The following is a 20,198-nucleotide window of genomic DNA, read 5'->3' on the forward strand; positions in this document are numbered from 1 at the left end:
AGTAGTAGTCCAGTAGAGAAGAGAAGGGAAGAGAAGAAGGCCCATGAGATGAGATGAGATGAAGCCCACCACCGGCACCGCCGCCGCCGCCGCCGTCGATCGCCGCTGGCTTCTCCCCCTCGCCATCGGCTCCGCCCTCTCCCTCCTCCTCCTCGTCCTCCTCACCACCTTCCCCCTCCCCTTCCCCTTCCCCTCCTCCGCCGCCTCCCGCCCTCCCAACCCCACCCTCTTCGTCGAGCACAAGCTCGCCCCCTCCCCGCCATCCACCGCTTCCCCCCCTCGCTTCGCCTACCTCATCTCCGGCTCCGCGGGCGACGCCGCCGCGCTCCGCCGCGTCCTCCTCGCGCTCTACCACCCCAGGAACCTCTACATCCTCCACCTCGATGCCGAGGCGCCAGACTCCGACCGGGCCAACCTCGCCGCCGACCTCGCCGACCACCCTGTCATCGCCGCCGCCGCCAACGTCCACGTCATCCAACGGGCCAACCTCGTCACCTACCGTGGCCCCACCATGGTCGCCAACACCCTCCACGCCGCCGCCGCCTTCCTCTACACCAACCAACACTCGCACTTGGAGTGGGACTGGTTCATCAACCTCTCCGCCTCCGACTACCCGCTCCTCACGCAGGATGGTACTAATTCGGATTACTTCCTCACGCCACCCATCCCATAGGGATAGGGGCCCCCCCTTCCCTTGCTACTTACTGTTTTGATCTGCTGCAGATCTGATCCATGTGTTCTCCAAGCTGCCTCGCGGTCTCAACTTCATCGACCACACCAGCAACATTGGGTGGAAGGAGTAGGCCCTTCATTTCCTCCTCTTGCTACTCCTCATCCTAGGCCCGCCCAATGCATCATTGTTTTGTTTTGTTTTCTAGGTATCAGAGGGCCAAGCCGGTCATCATTGACCCTGGCCTCTACATGAAGAAGAAGGCCGATGTCTTCTGGATCCCGCAGCGCCGGAGTGTCCCCACTGCCTTCAAGCTCTTCACCGGTCATAACAGATGCCCCACTGCTCAAATCTGCTGTTTTTTTTCCCTTACTAGCTTGCTCATTACATTAGGGACAGTGAAAACCTATTCGTGATCAATTTTCCTTTCTTCTGTAGTATTGGTGATATAATTGAATCTAGTGAGAATTAGACAGTCTATTTGTTCATGCTGCCGAGATGACTAATTGTTGTTTGTTTTCTCTAGAGTCTTAAGAACTCAGATAAACTTTTTCCTCCAAATAGCTCATATATCTTACTACACTTCATGTTCAGACAACAACACAGCCTGACCGCATACTGAAAATGTTAGAATTAAGCTGCGGATGCAGAGCCAACCCACTCAGTGAAAGCCAAGGCATATAGTTTATTAAGCATGATGTGTTGAAGTTACATGAAATGATCTGATTTATGCTTCAAGTGGATGCATCTGACAATCCTACCACATTGCAGGGTCTGCTTGGATGGCCCTGTCTAAGCCGTTTGTCGAATACTGCATATGGGGCTGGGACAACCTTCCAAGGACTGTACTCATGTACTACGCCAATTTCATCTCTTCACCAGAAGGCTACTTCCACACTGTGGTCTGCAATGCTGAGGAGTTTAAAAATACCACGGTGAACCATGACCTGCATTACATATCATGGGACAACCCTCCGAAGCAGCATCCGCACTACCTCACAATTGAAGACTTGGACAGGATGGTTGCTAGCGATGCACCATTTGCTCGGAAGTTTCATGCAGATGACCCGGTTCTAGACAAGATAGATGCGGAGATCCTGTTGCGTGGCCCAGACATGCTCACTCCTGGAGGATGGTGTGGAGGGACACGAGAAAATGGAAGTGACCCTTGCTCAGTCATCGGCAATACCACTCACCTTCAGCCTGGTCGAGGAGCTGTACGGCTGCAGCGGCTCATGACGTCGCTCCTGTCAGAGGAGAAGTTTCACCCAAGGCAGTGCAAGTGATGTGTTTCTGACTGAAGAAGGCTCTGTGGATGGAGAGTGCTCCTGGTGATATATGGCTGTTCTGACCCATATTTCACCATTTTGTCGGGCAGCTTCCTTTTTTTTTGAGGTTTTTTTTTTTTGGAGGGAGGCAGCTTCCATTTTAACCTGTGCAATATAAGTTTTAGGAGCACGCCACTACATCGATCAGTTTGTTGTATGCTGATATTGTGTCATCCCTTAGTACAAACACGAGATGAATGTATCATCCACGGTCTGAAGTGAAAATTGAATGGAAAATTAAAGTTGGTGATCAGTGTAGCGTATGAGGTTTGCTGTGAAGTATGGTGTGGGATAAGGATGGGTTCGAACTTCGAACCCTAAAACGATCGGTTTGGATTCCAGATGATTGTGACTGGTTGTTTATTTTAGGACAAGGTTGTCCTAGGCAGAAGCAACAAAAGGTGGGTGGATGGATCAAAGGTTGCAGGATGCAGAGACGCATATATCTGAGATTACTAGAGGAACAAGCCATGAATCATCAATAGTAATAGTCCATTACCGAGTCAAGGAAGAAATAAATAAACTGGAGTAGTAATAGAGAGATTAGACCAACGGAAGGAAAGAAGGTCGTCCAAGGAATAAGAAGCAGTTAACGCGGGAAGGCAGACGACAGATAGACAAGCTAGTCAACGGGGGCAGACGGATGGACGGCTCTGATCGAAGCAACCAAAGTCCAAGCATCTAGAATCACTTTTGATAACTCCATTGACACAATTAAGCTAGGGGAAATTGATGAGGTTCTTGAATAACTAGTCCAAGACGGTCGGCCGGCGTTTCATTTCGTTTGCTTCCATCGATCTTTCCTTCCTCCCTACCTTGGCCACAACGCCCACGTACACCTTCCATTGTTGAGTGTTGACACACAAGAATTGCAATTACAACAAGAAGAAGCAAGATCAAGAATCAAGATGGCGGAGTCGAAGCTGATATACGCGATGGTGGCGCGAGGGACGGTGGTGCTGGCGGAGCACACGGCGTACGCCGGCAACTTCCGGGACATCGCCGCGCAGTGCCTGCAGAAGCTCCCCGCCGGCGACAACCGCCTCACCTACACCTGCGACGCCCACACCTTCAACTTCCTCATCCACCAAGGCTACGGTACTTATTTAATCTTTCTCTTTTCCCTCGATCTCTGTTTATTACAGATGTATATACTGGATTATCATCCACTCCATCTTTTTTTTTTGGCTTAATTAGCCAACAACAACTAATCTTCGTTTAATTCGTTTTTTGCGACGACAATAGCTAGTCATGATTGGTTTGCACTAGATATATTAAAAATATGATCATCGATGATGACGAAGACGATGATGAACAGGAAATCTACCATGTCAATATGCCATCCTCCCTGTTTGTTAACTGTATATCATCATCCATGTTGCTTTCATTCAGTCTCAGACAAGTTTCTTTAGATCATTGATCGACCCAGTCTCAGACAAGTTGAATGAATAAAATTGTTTACCCATCATCACAAAAGCAAGGGCGGCCCTGGCCCTATGCAGTCGAGGCGACCGCCGGGGGCCCATGATGGTAGGGGACCCATAATGGTGGGGGTGCCAACACCTAATACTAGTAATCTAGTATCTTATCCGATGTTGAGATCAATGGTTTTTATTTAGAATTAAAGGTGTTGCAAGTAAGTTTGCCAGATTCTTCGATGTTTGTGCCTGAGATTCTGAAGTTTGTTATGGATGCAGATTTCTATCCAAATGTTTTAGTTGCCTATCGAATTCTCTTAACTGTACCTATGACGGTAGCTTCATTTGAAAGAAGTTTCTCAAAATTAAAGTTGTTGAATAAATATTTGATATCAATTATGTTGCAAGAAAGGTTAAATGGCTTGGCTATATGCTCAATCGAGAAGGATATCTTGGACACTATTGATCTTAATACTGTTCTTGATGATTTTGCATCAAGAAATGCCCGAATAAGTATCTTTTCATAGGAAACAATAGATGTGATGGGGTTCTATTCTTCATTAAGTTAATGAATAATGATATTAGTTCCAAGTTACAAATATATTGTTATTTTGGTCGACTTTATTTCTTGATAATTACCATGCATGTTAAATTTAATATATGGATGTATTTGTTTTCGTTTTGCAAGTAAAATTAGCGTATATATATATCAATAAATTTTATATATAGCTTAGAGGGCCCATCGCGATGAGTTCGCCTAGGGCTCTCAAAACCGTAGGACCGGCCCTGTACAAAAGTTTGCAGCTGTTTATTTCTCTCAAGCCATATATCTAAAACTAATATAGGGTAACCAGACCTGAAGAAATTATTTCATCCGATGTCGCTTTACACTTGACTGAAACCTAAAAGCACAAGAAAATTTCAGTTGCCACTTTACTTGCCTGTATGACTGAATTATCTGAAAAAAAAAACAGCATACTGCGTGGTTGCAACCGAGTCGAGTGGCCGGCAGATTCCTCTCGCCTTGCTAGATATGATCAAGGAGGATTTCAACAAGAGGTATGCAGGAGGAAAAGCAGCCACAGCTGCAGCCAACAGCCTCAGCCGAGATTTCGGGTAACGTACGCTTCATTTCATCTGCCAGCAACTAATTTAAGGATTCAGATAGATCCATGCAGTACTTTAGGTCTATAAAACACCGATCATTATAAATTCCTGTATATATACATGTTCAATACATAGTGTGTTGGCTTGATAGGCCAAGGCTTGGAGAGCAGATGAAGTACTGCATGGATCACCCTGAGGAGGTGAGCAAGCTAGCCAAAGTGAAAGCTCAGGTCTCTGAAGTTAAAGGCATCATGATGGAAAACATTGACAAGGTACAGTACATAGTCCAATTGAAGCTACTAGATTCAGGTATCTGAAGTTACTAACAACTAGTTTTGCATGGCATGAATATATCATCAGGCCATTGATCGCGGACAGCAGATCGACGTACTTGTCAGCAGGACAGAGCAACTCCATGACCAGGCAGGCATTTCAATTTTCATTCATCAAGGCACGTAATTTACAGATTGAGGGCTAGTTACTAAGACATTTTGATTGCATTTTTACTGCAATTTGCAGGCTGCTGATTTCAGGCAGCAAGGGACGCGAGTGCGGCGCAAGATGTGGTACCAGAACATGAAGATCAAACTCATCGTCCTCGGTATCATCATCGCGCTCATCCTCATCATAATCCTCTCCGTTTGCCACGGCTTCAAATGCTAGATAGTATTCGTTATGCACTCTACATTGTTGTCATCCTCAATTCATGTATGTACATACATACATACATACATATATATATATATATATATATATATATATATATATATATATATATATATATATATACACACGCTTGCTAATTGCTACTCCCTCCGTTTCACAATGCAAGTCATTCTAGTATTTCCCACATTCATATTGATGTTAATGAATCTAGACATATATATCTATATAGATTCATTAATATCAGTATGAATGTGGAAAATGCTAGAATGACTTACATTGTGAAACGGAGGAAGCAGCAAGGAATTATTTTGATAGTAGTACAGTTGCTTTTTTGACATCTGACAAGAGCAAATTAAGACTAGTAAACAAACATAAGCGTTGATCGCTTGACGAAAGAAAAGAAGCAAACTAATTAAGGTTAGCGTCCACGGTGCCTGCCGCCGCGTCCGCCGTCCTTGTCGCGACCACCGCCGTAGTAATCGTCCTCCTCTTCCTCCTGATAGCATGCTGCTCGCGCCTGGAACTCTTGGTCCTCCTGCCTCTGCTCCGCCTTGCGCCGCGCCACCTGTTGCTGTTGCTGGTACGAGTAGGTCGACGTCGACGTTGGAGGAGGGGGCGCCATCACGTCGCTCTTCTTGATGTCCGTGAGCGCCGACAAGGCCTCGTCGACGAGCTTGTAGGCGGCGGCCACGGCGGCGCTGGTGTCCTTGGCGGTGGCGAACATGGCGCAGAGCGCCTTGTGCTGCTTCCTGACTGTGTCGGTGGTGATGGCGTCCGGTTTACCGGTGGCGCTGAGCTTGACGCCGAGGACGGCGTAGTGGTCGGTCTTGGTCTTGTCCTTGGTGGCTGCTGCTGCGGCGTGGACCTTGAAGGCGGCCTGCACGCACTGGGCCTCGGGTGCGGAGGAGAAGAGGGCGGCGGCCATGTCGGCGTGCATCTTGCCGCCCTTGATGTTGCCGTCGGCGAAGCACTTGTCGGCGGCTTCGAGCTGCTTGCGGAGAGCGTACGGGAGGGTGGCCGCCATGGCTGGCAACAACTAACTGCGCTGAGTTGCTGATGATGATCGACGATGGTGCTTTGGTGGTTAATTGATTGATTGCTCCGGCCGGCGTGGAGGAGACTGAATTTATAGCGTGATGAGACGAGAAACCGAGAATCGAATCGAATCATAGTAGGATTCCGACTCCGATCAGAATTCACTCTGATTCGCGCGATGCTGCTCTGCTCTGCTCTCCTCTCCGACTCCGATCGAGAGAGGGAAGGAGGCAGCTGATGGGGGGGCGATTGGGCCGGTCCAAATTGATTATCATCCTCTCTTGCTTTCGGCCCTCATCTAGAAAAAGGCCCAACTTTGACAATAATACAAAGGTGAACAGATTAATACTGCTTACTATACTTCGGTTTCTTCTTTTAAACAAACGGGATTTCTATCTTCAACTTCAACTAGCAAATATGTCATTGCATTGTAACGAGTGATTAGCAAAGATGCGTGTATGATTAAGATTCCTTTTGTACCTATACCCACTCTTTCTTTCCACATCTCAAAATATGTCAAATTTTTATTATTTTTTTTAATAATGGAATATAACATTCCGGCTTTTGCTCAAAAGAGCTACAGCCTATTATTACAATCTAGCACTCAAAACAAGTGTAGTCCAAAAATAATAGCAACCAGCGCATAAAGAAAAAATAACCAATAAAAGATATGGAGAGCACATTATTGAAGTCTATTTGTGAATCTCCATTCATAATTGGCAAAAAGCTGCATAACCATTGACTCAAGTTTTCTACATGCAACTTTTAAAAACTTTCCGTCTTCATCACACTTTTGTAACTGTGCCCAGAACTGGAGCCAATATATTGCCCTACAAATTACCTACATATATGAAACATATGGTGATTTATCAAAAACCATGTGGGCGGGTTACGGGTTAGGTATACCCTTTATCCTCCGATATACGTCACATATTGGTATGGCATACCTACGCGCATACGGATATTCTCTGCATACACTAAGGAAATCCTTCACGGAGTTTACAGATGGAAAGAGTTCTACTCGGACAAGATTAGGTCGTCAATGTATCGTGTAGGGTCCGATGTCTTCGAGTTCTACTTGGAAACCGCCTGACCTGAGATATAAAAGGGACCCCCCGGGCAGGACCTAAGGCATCGAATCTCAAAGCCAACACAACCCTCACAGTCTACGAAGTCGGAGCCTGCAGGAGCCAAATCGCCGAAGATCTAGTCGAACCAACTCGATCACGATCTCGCCGGATACATCGAGTTCCATCGTTCCCTTTGTAACCTGTGTTTTCCATCATATAATCCCACATCAACTGGATTAGGGCTATTACCTATCAAGGGGCCTGAACCAGTATAATCTTCGTCTTTTGTTTGCTTAATGTCGTATTACGTAGACCCTTGTACCAACGTCCCCCAATACCCTCTATATCCGGTCTACGGGTATCACCTGTCGACAGTGGCGCGCCAGGTAGGGGGCTTTGGTGCTCAAGGTTCTACTACTATGTCATCTAGCTTCGTCACAACAACGTCAACACCAACCTCAACTAGGGATTTCCTGCTTCAACAATGCTGGTGTGGACTCAAGTCGGCAAAATCGTCTTCCCGGTTTACACCACGATGCCGATCTCAGCCGGTCCATCAATGACCGGAAACGAGAACGCAGTGGCTACAAACCAGGACGACTCCATGTCGAAGGATCCTCCCGCCGAAGCGGAGAACGGAACATCGACGACATCCGAGCTCGAGAAGGATTCTAATGCAGCCAAGCCTTGTCGTTTCGACAAGAACCACGAGCCGACGAGGATGACTTCCGAAGCGACAAGGTCCTGGTGTCCTATCCACAAAACCAAGAAATACACTTTGCTAGCCTGCTGGGTTTTTCTCAATGTCCGCGCTGAAATTCACGCCTGCAAAGAGCGTGGAATTCAGCGTATTTCTCCAACTCGTGATGTCTATTGTCCTATTCACAAGACAAAGAATCACGACCTCTCAAGCTGCAAGGTTTTTCTCAGCGCCATGAAGGCACCATCTCCTAAGGTCCAGCAGTCATACATCCACATTAGGGATAAAGACAAGGAACGAGAAGCGACGCCAGTTTCAGATTGATTTGTTGGCGTAATCGACATCGATCCCCACGAACCATCAGTCTTGCACCTCCTCGAAGACTATGGATCATCGACAACAAGCGCGCTGTAGTATTGGCTATCGACGATGTCGGCGCATCAGCACACACCAATGCGGAAGCAGAAAATCAAGTGACCACTCCGGCCCAGCACATCAGAGCCGTCAACGCAATACTGAGGGAAACCCCCTATGATCCCGTTCTGAACGATGATCTCGCACGTTGGACAGAACGACTACGGGAATCAGTGGCCAACCTCAGTAACGCATTCGAAGAGGCCGCTGCTGCTGCGCGTTCGGAACAGCCACCAACTGGTGATGTTAATGGTGAAAACCCCGAATAGCGGGAATCACCTCATCGAGCCACCCCTCCACCTCGCGGCATCGGCGACCTCCGCGACCACCTCAATGGCCGCCGAGAGGCACGACACACACGAGACAACGGGGATCGCTCCCGACACCGCGTCTCTTCACGACGTCGCGATAATGAAAGACGGGAAGGCCGCTCGAGCGAAGACCGAGACCGTGTTAATCGCCACGATCGCCGCGATCACGACGATCGCGAGAGGCGAACGCAGGGCGACACTGGTCGAGGACACCGCCATAATGACGGAGACGATAGAGATCGGCGTCAGGACAACAACGGAGGGCGGCGACAAGATTCTCGAGAATCTAGCCGACGTCCTCGTAATCCTACACCGGAACCAAGTGATCCATCGTCATCGTCGTCTTCTTCTTCGTCCTCATCATCAGACAGACATCCACGAAGGACACACGACCGCCGACAACCCACCGCCCCCAGCGCTGGGTGTAGAGCTTTCAGTCGTTCCCTGCGTGATGTCCGATGGCCTGAGAGATTCCGACCCGGAGCAATAGAGAAGTACGATGGGAGCACCGACCCAGAAGAGTTCCTACAAGTCTACTCTATGCTGCCGGAGCAGACGACAACGCGTTGGTGAATTATTTGCCAACCGCATTAAAAGGCTCTGCACGTTCATGGCTAATGCATCTCCCGCCCTACTCGATCTCTTCGTGGGCAGACCTGTGGCATCAGTTCGTCGCCAACTTCCAAGGAACTTACAAGCGCCACGCGATCGAAGACGACCTACATGCGTTGACACAGAGCTCGGGTGAATCCTTGAGGGAATATGTTCGGCGTTTCAACGAGTGCAGAAATACAATCCCCGAAATCACCGACGCTTCTGTAATTCGCGCCTTCAAGTCCGGTGTCAGAGATCGCTATACTACCCAGGAGTTGGCGACAAGACGCATCACAACTACTCGGAGATTGTTCAAGATCGTTGAACGATGCGCCCACGTAGATGATGCGCTGAGACGCAAGAACGATAAGCCGAAGACCAGGGGAGAGAAGAAACCAGCCACGGACGCACCTGAGTCAAGCAAGAAGAAAAATCGCAAAAATGGGAAAAGGAAAGCTTAAGCGGAAGTTCTCGCAGCAGAATACGTGAACCCTCCCAGGCGCCCAGACCCACAAGGTAGCGACGCGAAGAAAGCATGTGCCCCATATACAAGACGGACAGACATTCTTTGGAAGATTGCCTTGTTTTCAAAAAGTCGCTCGAGAAGCACATTGCATTTGAAAAAGGCAAGCGAGTACGCGTGGTCGAGAAGGATGTGGAGGCGACTCCTCAGGAATCAGACTCAGCATATCTAGACTCTGACCTCCACGTTTCGCACATTTTCGGAGGTTCCACAGCATACTCCTCAAAGCGAGAATACAAGAAAGTGGAACGCGAAGTCTGTTCGACATGGCAGGGGGCTGCACCCAAGATGAAGTGGTCCGAACATGAGATAAGAATTTTCGGAAGAAGACCATCCCAAGACTGCCGTCATCCCAGGACGATATCCAATCGTGGTCGAGCCCACTATTCGGAACATCAAGGTCGCACGGGTTGTCATCGATGGTGGCACCTCAATCAACCTTCTCTTCGCCAGCGCTTTGGACGCAATCGGAATTCCACGAAGCGATTTGACAGCCACCGATCAACCCTTCCATGGAATTACCGCCCAGTCCTCGTCCAAACCATTGGGCAAAATTACGTTGCCTGTGACTTTCGGCCAAGTAAACAACTTCCGAACGGAGCAGATCACCTTTGATGTCGCTGAATTCGATACAGCGTATAGTGCCATCATCGGGAGAACTGCACTTGCGAAGTGCATGGCCGCATCCCGCTACGCGTATCAAGTACTCAAGATGCCAGGACCAAAGGGAACAATCACTATTCAAGGGAACGCAAAACTAGCGGTACAATGCGACAAGCGGAGCCTCGACATGGTCGAGCAAACGCCTAGCCCACCCGCCACAACTGAGCCACCCAAGAAAGTGATCAAGACAAATAAGACGCCGAAACCGGACGGCGCGATCAAGATCGTTCCACTCTCTAGTGCCAACCCCGACAAGACCGTCAAGATCGGGGCGTCACTATGTGAGAAATAGGAACTCGCGCTCATCACCTTCCTCCGCGACAATGCTGACGTGTTCGCTTGGCAGCCGTCCGACATGCCGGGGGTCCCTAGGGAGGTGATTGAGCACAAACTCATGGTGCGACCCGATGCCAAGCCAGTAAAGCAAAAACTGCGGAGATTTGCACCAGACCGAAAACAAGCCATACGAGAAGAGCTCGACAAACTTCTCAAAGCTGGCTTCATCAGAGAAGTACTTCATCCAGAGTGGCTAGCCAATCCAGTCATGGTGCGGAAGGCCAACGGGAAATGGAGAATGTGCGTCGACTTCACCGACCTCAACAAGGCGTGTCCCAAGGATCACTTCCCTCTTCCTCGAATAGATCAACTAGTGGACTCAACAGCCGGCTGTGAGCTGTTGAGCTTTCTCGACGCTTACTCTGGCTACCACCAAATCAGCATGGCAAAAGAGGACGAAGAGAAGACAACATTCATCACGCCGTTCGGGGTATTTTGCTATGTTAAGATGCCGTTCGGACTGATAACCGCAGGGAATACTTTCCAGCGCACGGTCCAAGGCGCACTTAGCGACCAGCTCGGCAACAATGTCGAGGCATACGTCGACGACATCGTTGTCAAGACCAAGAGAAGCGACTCATTGATTGACGATCTGCGGGAAACGTTCGACAACCTCCGACGATATCGCCTCATGCTCAATCCAGAGAAGTGCACGTTCGGAGTACCGTCGGGCAAGCTGCTCGGTTTCCTTGTCTCTAGCAGAGGAATAGAAGCAAATCCCGAGAAGATCAAGGCAATCGAGAACATAAAGTCGCCCACAAGACTCAAGGAAGTATAAAGCACTGAGCAGGTTCGTCGCTAGAATGGGAGAACGAGGGCAACCTTTCTTCGCTCTGCTGAAGAAGCAAGACAAATTTGTATGGACATAGGAAGCCAAAGAGGCATTCGTTGCACTCAAGCGCTACCTATCAGACCCCCCTGTACTTGTTGCTCCCCAACCTAATGAAGAATTGTTCCTCTATATTGCCGCCACGCCATATTCCGTTAGCACCGTCATTGTCGTCGAGAGAGAGAAAGTACAACGACCAGTCTATTACGTCAGCGAAGCTCTCCACAACGCAAAGACAAGATATCCACAGATCCAAAAGCTGCTTTACGCGGTCATCATGACATCAAGGAAGCTACGCCACTACTTTCAAGCCCACAGAGTCACAGTTGTCTCCTCCTTCCCTCTCGGAGAAGTTGTGAGAAACAAAGACGTTGTCGGCCGCATTGCGAAATGGGTAGTCGAGCTGAGCCAGTTTGATGTCCACTTTGTGCCACGAACAGTCATCAAGTCCCAGGTACTCGCCGACTTCGTAGGCGATTGGACTATGCCTGATAACAAATCAGACAACCAAGTCGAGAACAAAACGTGGACAATGGCGTTCGATGGTGCACTCAACAGCCAAGGAGCAGGGGCAGGATTTATCTTTGTCTCCTTCCGGAGATCAATTCAAGTACACAATCCACCTCAACTTCAGGGCGACTAATAACACAGCCGAATACGAGGGACTACTCGCCGGGATAAGAGCTGCAGCTGCACTTGGGGTCAAGCGACTAATCGTGAAAGGGGACTCCGAGCTAGTCGCGAACCAGGTGCACAAAGATTATAAATGCTCTAACCCTGAGTTATCCAAGTATCTCGCAGAAGTCAGGAAGCTAGAGAAAAGGTTCGATGGGATCGAGGTCCGACACGTTTACTGCAAGGACAACATCGAGCCAGATGACCTAGCACGACGTGCGTCCAGACGAGAACCGCTCGAGCCCGGCACTTTTCTGGACATCCTGACGAAGCCATCAGTAAAAGAGGTTAGCGGCGAAGTTAGCCCGGCCGCCCCCGACATTAGCTCGGAGGCCACAAAGGCAGAACGCGTTGTTGCCGATATCGAGACCACAGATGACTGGCGCATCCCACTAATCAAGTTCATCAACAGCGAAGAGTTGCCCGAGGACGATACAGAGGCCGAGAAAATAACCCGTAAAGCAAAAATCTACTGTATGGTCGGCAACGATCTATACAAGAAAGCGTCAAACGGGGTACATCTCAAATGCGTCTCGTCTGACGACGGCAGACACCTCCTCCTTGATATACATGAAGGCATCTGTGGGTCACACGCCGCCGGTTGGACATTGGTCGGGAAAGCTTTTCGACAAGGGTTTTTCTGGCCAACCGCCCTCAAAGATGCATGCGACATGGTCCAGTGATGTGAAGCCTGTCAATTCCACAGTAAACACAGAAAGCTACCCGCGCAAACGCTCCAGACTATCCCTCTTACTTGGCCGTTCTCGTGCTGGGGGCTAGATATACTCGGGCCATTCCCACGAGGACAGGGCGGCTACAGGTTCCTATTCGTGGCGATCGACAAATTCACTAAGTGGATCGAAGCAGTACCCACGGAGGAAATCAAGGCCGACAACGCCATCAAATTCATCAAGGGGATATTTTGCAGATACGGACTACCGCACCGCATCATAACCGACAACGGCTCCTAGTTCATCAGCGCCGATTTCCAGGACTACTGCATCGGGCTGGGAGTCAAGATATGCTTCGCCTCGGTCTCTCACCCTCAAAGCAACGGACAAGTCGAGAGGGCAAACGGCATAGTACTACAAGGGATCAAAACCCGCGTCTACGACAAGCTCATGTCACATGACAAAAAATGGGTCGAAAAACTCCCATAAGTACTATGGGCCGTACGCACCACACCGACAACGTCTAACAAGGAAACACCCTTCTTCCTCATGTACAGCTCCGAGGCCATGCTCCCCAGCGAGCTACGACATCAGAGTACACGAGTACAGAAGTATTCCGACGAGGATCAGGAGGAGCAGCGAAACGTCGATGTGAATCTACTCGAGGAACATCGCGAACGAGTTGCCGTCCGAGCAGCCAGTTACCAATAGGCCCTCCGCTGTTACCACGAGAAGCGCATCCGAGCACGCATACTTTCGATCGGCGACTACGTCCTCCGACGGGTTCAAAGCCAAGCAGGGCGAAACAAGCTCTCACCCAAATGGGAAGGACCTTACACGATCACACAAGTCTTGCGCCCAGGCGCATTCAAAATTGCAGACGGTGATGGTCGCGAGTTGGCAAATTCTTGGAACATTGACCAACTACGTAAATTCTATGTATGAGTCAATATCATCCATACCTGTAAGACACCTTACAGCATCAAGAAAGCCTATTTTTAGGCGCATATTACAATCAAAGTGTTCCTGTCCCATGATCCTTTACCCAGATGACACCTAGCGTTGAAACCTATCCTCATGTCCCTTTACGCCGTCTTGACAAGGCCTCCGAGGAACCTAAGGGATGTTCGGCTGGGGACGCCCAGAGCCGATAAGGCCTTGTCAGATCCTGTAGAGACAAAAGACCATGTAAGACCTAGTCGTGTAAGAGTTCTCGCCGTGCGTATTAACCAAGCCGCGTAATCGGAAATTAACTTTCCAACTTCACGGCTGGGGGCTAGGATCAGTGCTTATTTAACCAAGGCAGGTCAAAGGTCCAAGAGCCTTATCCTCCGAGAAAATTCCTCCTCCGACAAGGCTGGGGGCTAGGGAGAGTGTACGACTCAAACGACTGACTAAAGTCGTGAACTGAGAACACACTCTTACACACGATATCCGGAGTAAGAAAGATTTGTTAAGATAGATTTCTTTCCTATTTCACAAAATACTCCTTACAATTTTTACACAAGTCTAAGGCTATATTACACTTTTTCCTAAGATATCTATCACAGGGTACAAAGACTACCAAGAAGGTCAACGCCAGTCCATAGACTGGAAGATCTTCTCCGCCAACGGCGCCATTGACTTCGCCAGGTGGTCTATCTCCGCCGGAGTCCTCCGAGAACAAGCAAAACCTTCACGGAGAAAATCGAGGTCCAGTCGCGGGCGATGATCTCGTAGGCAGGCCAACACGTGCCCTTCGGCATATCGGCTCGATCGACGACACTCCTGCTTCAAGGCTTCGTCGATGCGTTTGCCGACGCCTTCGAGCTGAGCACAGGCCTCGTTCAGCCACGAGATGTATCCGGCCGCCGACTCCTCGGGATCCCCACGGGGTACTCGGAGCTCTCTACAAACCTTGGCCATGGACGTGCAGCAACTCTTCAAGTACGAGTTGAACCACACCTCACGACCTCGGAGCGTTTCCACATCTTGCTCTTTCTTTACTGCCAGCATGGTTCTCTCGAGTTCCGCTACTTCAAATTTCGTCTTCCAATATTGGATACGACGATCTTGCCCAGCAAGAGCACTCTCGAGATCTGTTCAATGTGGGAACAACTAAGTCAAGCTGCACTTCTCTTTCGAGAACACGGCTGATCTAGTCGGAGGAGCAAAAAGGGATGAAGGGACCACTAACCTAAGGATGTCGTCGCCATCCCCGTCCTCGTGGCTAGGATTTGGCCTACATTGTCCGGCGACGCATGTGGTTCAAACGCAAGAGCCGGAATGATCGCCGGTGACTCAGGCTGCCCACGCTGCTGGACATCCTCGTCATCAACATCTCTACAAGGGACAAAAAGTATTCAAGATCAAAATGCAAAAGAAAGCTAGGGTAATGTCTGCACGCACAAAGGCGGTTGAAACCCATTGAAGTTTTACACAGCATGTCTAAGGAGTACAAGAGATCCTACTCTTCAAAAAGGGGGAGAACAGATTCCCCCAGATCACCGACTTCTTCCATCACCTCCTTACACGTGTCGCTAGCCACCCCCTGATCCAAGATCTCGCGCAGATCGAGTTCAAGATGCGCCAGCCTCACACACGCAAGGACGTGGCACGCCCCCGTGTAGATCCCGTTAGACGTCTCCTCTCCGATCCTGGCCGCATGCTTGGAGGGAATCTCCTCCATCACCGCCGCTAGCTCCGCAAGAGAAGATGTCAGCGAGAACTCATCGGGATTCACCGGGATGGTAGACTTGATGCCGCACTCCCCGGCGAGCTGGTGCAGACCAATATAGGTGACCCGCAACGAGCCACGGATTTCCGACAAATTGTTCCCGAGCTTCGACATGCGGTGCTCGAGCCCCTGCCGTTGTTGCTCGTTGCCGGCCACCAACTCCCTCATCTTCTTGAGGTCTTCACAAGCCTCCGCCAAGTCGTGTGCCAGCCGGTCGGCGCGCTCGTTTGCTGACGCCGCTGCCGACCTCGCCTCCGCAATCTCGCGACCAATGCCGCGAGCACCAGCTTTGAGGAGGCGCCCCATTTCGACCTGGAGCTCCTCCCAGGTGAGGACGGCAGCCGGTGGACCACGACCAGCCGCGGGATCGCTGGCTGGGCCGCTTGGTGTCACCTCGCGGCTCCCGGGCGCAAGCACGACATCCGTCGAGGCTACAGCGGGAGACGCGCCGGAAGTCCCTCCGGACTCGTCCTGCACCGCCATCGCCCGCGCCGCCCTATGAGATGGCTATGGTTCAGACAAAGCTTGAATGAAGTCACGAAAACTCAAATTCATCCACTTACTTCTCACCAAGTGTCACAAGTCGCTGTCGTCGTGGAGGCGGGGGAGACACGTCCGAGGCCTAGAGAACAGCTGATGCGAAGTAAGGTGAAAGTGTTCTGGCTGTGTGATCAAACAACAGGAGAGCTTACCGAGGGGGTGGGTGCCTTGCAACGATGTCCGCTTACAGAGGAGAATTTCCTCCCCTTTGTTGGAACATCGCCACCACTTGTTGTGGCAGCGAGAGCAGTAGCATCAGACGCCTCCTTGGCGACCTTCTCTTTCAGTGACGCCGCCACCTAATGGTCCGCGAGCGGCCCGATGATGTCAGTCAGAGGAAGATCCTACGCTTTATAAAGTCACAAAGCAATCTCGGAAGAAAAACGCAGAATGCCTACTAAGTACACTTACATTGATGGCAGCGTCGCGTTCGGCCGCCCCCTTCTCGCAAAGGGGAACGGGGACATTACTCGCCGTCGTCGGGCCACTGATCATCACCTGGCTGACACGACGTCCCATGACTTCGCAGCTCAGACCTGTGAATCGAGAACCAAATTTTGATAAGTCAGGAGGAACGCGCACACAAGCATGTCAGGATAAATGCAAGAAAGATACCCCGAGGAGAAACCCAGGTCGCGTCCTCCGGTCCAGAATAGTCAAAGGCTGGATGGGCTCAAGCCTGGAGCAGCTGGATCCGTCTACCAATGAAGTCAGCAGCGACTTCATACCCCGACAAACCTCGTACTCGGAGGTCGTCGACAACATCGATGAACGACTGAAGAGAAGGGATCAAAGGGGGCTTTGCGGTCCAAGACAAAATCTTGTCTGGTTGTTCCTCAGGAACAACGAAGACAGGATCCGAATCTTCTATCTGAAGATAGAACCACCTCGTCCGCCATTTGCTATGAGAGGAAGGGTACTGGAAGGGGATATAACGCGACTTCAGGCCATCCCGAAGTCGGAATCCGACGCATCTAGACACCCTGTTGGACTCCATCCAATGCAACTCATAGTAGAAGCGAAAGAGATCAAGAAAGGGCTCTACCCCAATGTAGGCCTCACAAAGATGTGAAAAAAATACTAAGGAAGGCAATAGAATTGGGGTTCAGATGGAGCAAAGAAAGACCGTAGAAGTTCAAAACCAAGAGAAGAAATTCGGAAGGCGGAGGGAGAAAACTGCAGAGAATGTAGTCCTCAATCGCAATCATGCGACCTAGGACAGGCTGGGGTTCAGTACCTCCTGCTTCCCTTTCCATGGTTCCACGACCGGGAAGGGCGTCGCCCCCCTGAAGCTTCTTCAGCGACGCGCTGGTGGAGGAAGATTTGCCGAGATCCATCGCCGACTGGAGATCGTCGGAGAAAGGGCTGAGGTTGACGAGCTAGGGTTTCTTGTGGGAGCGGAGAAGACGAAAAACGCTTGCGGGCGGGAGGTTTTCTTCACAATAGGCGGACTTCAAAATGGATCCCCAAAATTCCTTTAAATAGACGCACTTCCGACGGTGCGAATTCCAAGGAAAGGAGAGAGATAGCCGCCGGAAATTTCTGTTAGGGTTACGGGTTAGGTATACCCTTTACCCTCCGATATACGTCACATATTGGTATGGCATACCTACGCGCATACGGATACTCTCTGCATACACTAAGGAAATCCTTCACGGAGTTTACAGATGGAAAGAGTTCTACTCGGACAAGATTGGGTCGTCAATGTATCGTGTAGGGTCCGATGTCTTCGAGTTCTACTTGGAAACCGCCTGACCTGCGATATAAAAGGGACCCCCCAGGCAGGACCTAAGGCATCGAATCTCAAAGCCAACACAACCCTCACAGTCTACGAAGTCGGAGCCTGCAGGAGCCAAATCGCCGGAGATCTAGTCGAACCAACTTGACCACGATCTCGCCGGATACATCGAGTTCCATCATTCCCTTTGTAACCTGTGTTTTCCATCATATAATCCCACATCAACTGGATTAGGGCTATTACCTATCAAGGGGCTTAAACCAGTATAATCTTCGTCTTTTGTTTGCTTGATGTCGTATTACGTAGACCCTTGTACCAACGTCCCCCAATACCCTCTATATCCGGTCTACGGGTATCACCCGTCAACAAAAAATAATAGCAACCAGCGCATAAGGAAAAAAATAACCAATAAAAGATATGGAGAGCACATTATTGAAGCCTATTTGTGAATCTCCATTCATAATTGGCAAAAAGCTGTATAACCATTGACTCAAGTTTTCTACATGCAACTTTTAAAAGCTTTCCGTCTTCATCACACCTTTGTAACTGTGCCCAGAACTGGAGCCAATATATTGCCCTACAAATTACCTGCATATATGAAACATATGGTGATTTATCGAAAACCATGTCAAATTTTTATATAGGGAAATATCACAACATATCTCAAATTATTATATATGGACATATCATAAATTGTGCACTTATATTTCAGGTCATGTCAAAGGGTTGTACCCGACAACAGTATTCATACAGTAATAGGATCATTGATACTTAGGCCCTGTTTGACACAGCTCCAGTGCCCACCTCCAACTTACCTAGAGCTGAAGCTGTGCCAAACGATACAAATTCTCTGTTTTTTTGAGCGGAGTAGGCAGAGTTGCTCTACAAATTTGAACTACGGGGGTGGAGCTGGGTTTTTCTGCTCCACAGCTCTACTCCATCCCAAAGGACCCACTACCCTTTAATTTTTTGATGTATTTACACAAAAAAAAGCCATTGAACTACCCCTAAATTCCTCCTCCCATTCTCTCTCCTCCCGTCATCTACGGCGAGATCCGGCAGTGGCGTCGCGCGGCCTCGACGGCGTCGCACTAGCTCGATGGCGGCGGGGCGCGGCCTGGCGACGACGTGCGGGCTGGGTGGCGGTGCCCTGCCTGGGACGGGCGGGTGGTGCACGGGTGGCAGCGCGCGGCAAGCGACGGGCGGCGCACAGCCGACAGCGCGCGGCCGGCGGCGGGTGGCGTGCGCAGGGGCAGCGCGCGGTAGGCGGTGGGCGGCGGACGGCCGGCGACACGGCCAGCGGCGGACGGCGCGGATAGGGGCGACGCACGACCGACAGTGGGGATTCTATTTTTTTTTCTTTTTTTTCCAGATTTGGAGCTAAAAGGTTGTCAAACACTTTTAATGGGTCTGTAACTCTAACAGGAGCTAGCTTCAATTGGAGTAGGAGTTTGAAGCTGGAAGTTAGAGTTTAGAGCCCTAACAAACGGGGCCTAAGATATACGCAAGACAGGGAAAGATGTGTTATTGCCTGGTGGGCTGCACATCACCGCGAATACGGGATGCTGCCATGGGCATTGTCCGACCAGATGATGATGGTGCCTGCTTCGGTGGCGGCGGAGTCAGTTGTGCAGTTGCTCCGTGCTCAGCTTGCTCGTGTCATCTCCGGGAATCCCGATATTAAAATTGCTAAACATCAACTCTATTTTGTACTAACAAAAAATTACATAGGGCTAACAAATTAGAGAAAAATCCGAGCATGGCAGGGGTTATGCAAGCTAGCAAATCATGGCAATGAAATTGCCAAAGCATTAACTTGATCTATTTTGTATGAACGAAGAATTACATAGGAACCAACTCTACTGTTAAAAAATAATTATTTTGTCATAAATTCAAGATTCCACAATTTTGGTTAATTTAGAATTTATGTGTTTTAAGGGTCGTCATGAATAAAATCATAACCAACTTCCAGAGCAATCCCAAATAGATTTTTGAGAAGGATTATAAGTTCAAATATGATTAAAAAAGCCAAGTAAAAATAACTCAAGTTAAATATTCATAGATCTATTATATATTCATTAAACTTGCTACGAACACTCTCAAGCCATCATGTGGGACTATTACAAATGCTCTTGAATCATCACGTAGCACTAATAAATTACAGAAAAATCTAGAAATTATAAGGGAAAAAAAC

General features: G+C 49.4%; 2 protein-coding genes across 2 annotated transcripts; both read left to right on the plus strand.

Annotated features, from left to right (window-relative positions):
• Window positions 1-2,251, plus strand: LOC127757022 (beta-glucuronosyltransferase GlcAT14A-like). The gene is made up of 4 exons (XM_052282432.1): window positions 1-632; window positions 724-799; window positions 879-994; window positions 1,442-2,251. Exons 1-4 carry the CDS (start codon window positions 59-61, stop codon window positions 1,954-1,956), a joined length of 1,281 nt encoding a protein of 426 aa, XP_052138392.1. The 5' UTR covers window positions 1-58; the 3' UTR covers window positions 1,957-2,251.
• Window positions 2,252-2,390: 139 nt separating this feature from the next.
• LOC127757023 (vesicle-associated membrane protein 721-like) lies at window positions 2,391-5,268 on the plus strand. The gene is made up of 5 exons (XM_052282434.1): window positions 2,391-3,096; window positions 4,391-4,532; window positions 4,675-4,795; window positions 4,884-4,946; window positions 5,043-5,268. Exons 1-5 carry the CDS (start codon window positions 2,907-2,909, stop codon window positions 5,184-5,186), a joined length of 660 nt encoding a protein of 219 aa, XP_052138394.1. The 5' UTR covers window positions 2,391-2,906; the 3' UTR covers window positions 5,187-5,268.
• Window positions 5,269-20,198: the final 14,930 nt, after the last annotated feature.

This window comes from Oryza glaberrima, chromosome 12 (genome assembly GCF_000147395.1).
Source record: "Oryza glaberrima chromosome 12, OglaRS2, whole genome shotgun sequence".
Lineage (NCBI taxonomy): Eukaryota > Viridiplantae > Streptophyta > Magnoliopsida > Poales > Poaceae > Oryza > Oryza glaberrima.

What these genes read in the sequence shown, in the direction of transcription:
- LOC127757023 (XM_052282434.1), top strand. Translation starts at nt 2,907, where the DNA reads ATGGCGGAGTCGAAGCTGATATACGCGATGGTGGCGCGAGGGACGGTG. An exon ending in TGATGGAAAACATTGACAAG is followed by an intron (nt 4,796 to 4,883) that starts GTACAGTACATA and finishes ATATATCATCAG; the next exon opens with GCCATTGATCGCGGACAGCA. An exon ending in CAGAGCAACTCCATGACCAG is followed by an intron (nt 4,947 to 5,042) that starts GCAGGCATTTCA and finishes TGCAATTTGCAG; the next exon opens with GCTGCTGATTTCAGGCAGCA.
- LOC127757022 (XM_052282432.1), top strand. Translation starts at nt 59, where the DNA reads ATGAAGCCCACCACCGGCACCGCCGCCGCCGCCGCCGTCGATCGCCGC. An exon ending in AGCAACATTGGGTGGAAGGA is followed by an intron (nt 800 to 878) that starts GTAGGCCCTTCA and finishes TTTGTTTTCTAG; the next exon opens with GTATCAGAGGGCCAAGCCGG. An exon ending in TGCCTTCAAGCTCTTCACCG is followed by an intron (nt 995 to 1,441) that starts GTCATAACAGAT and finishes ACCACATTGCAG; the next exon opens with GGTCTGCTTGGATGGCCCTG.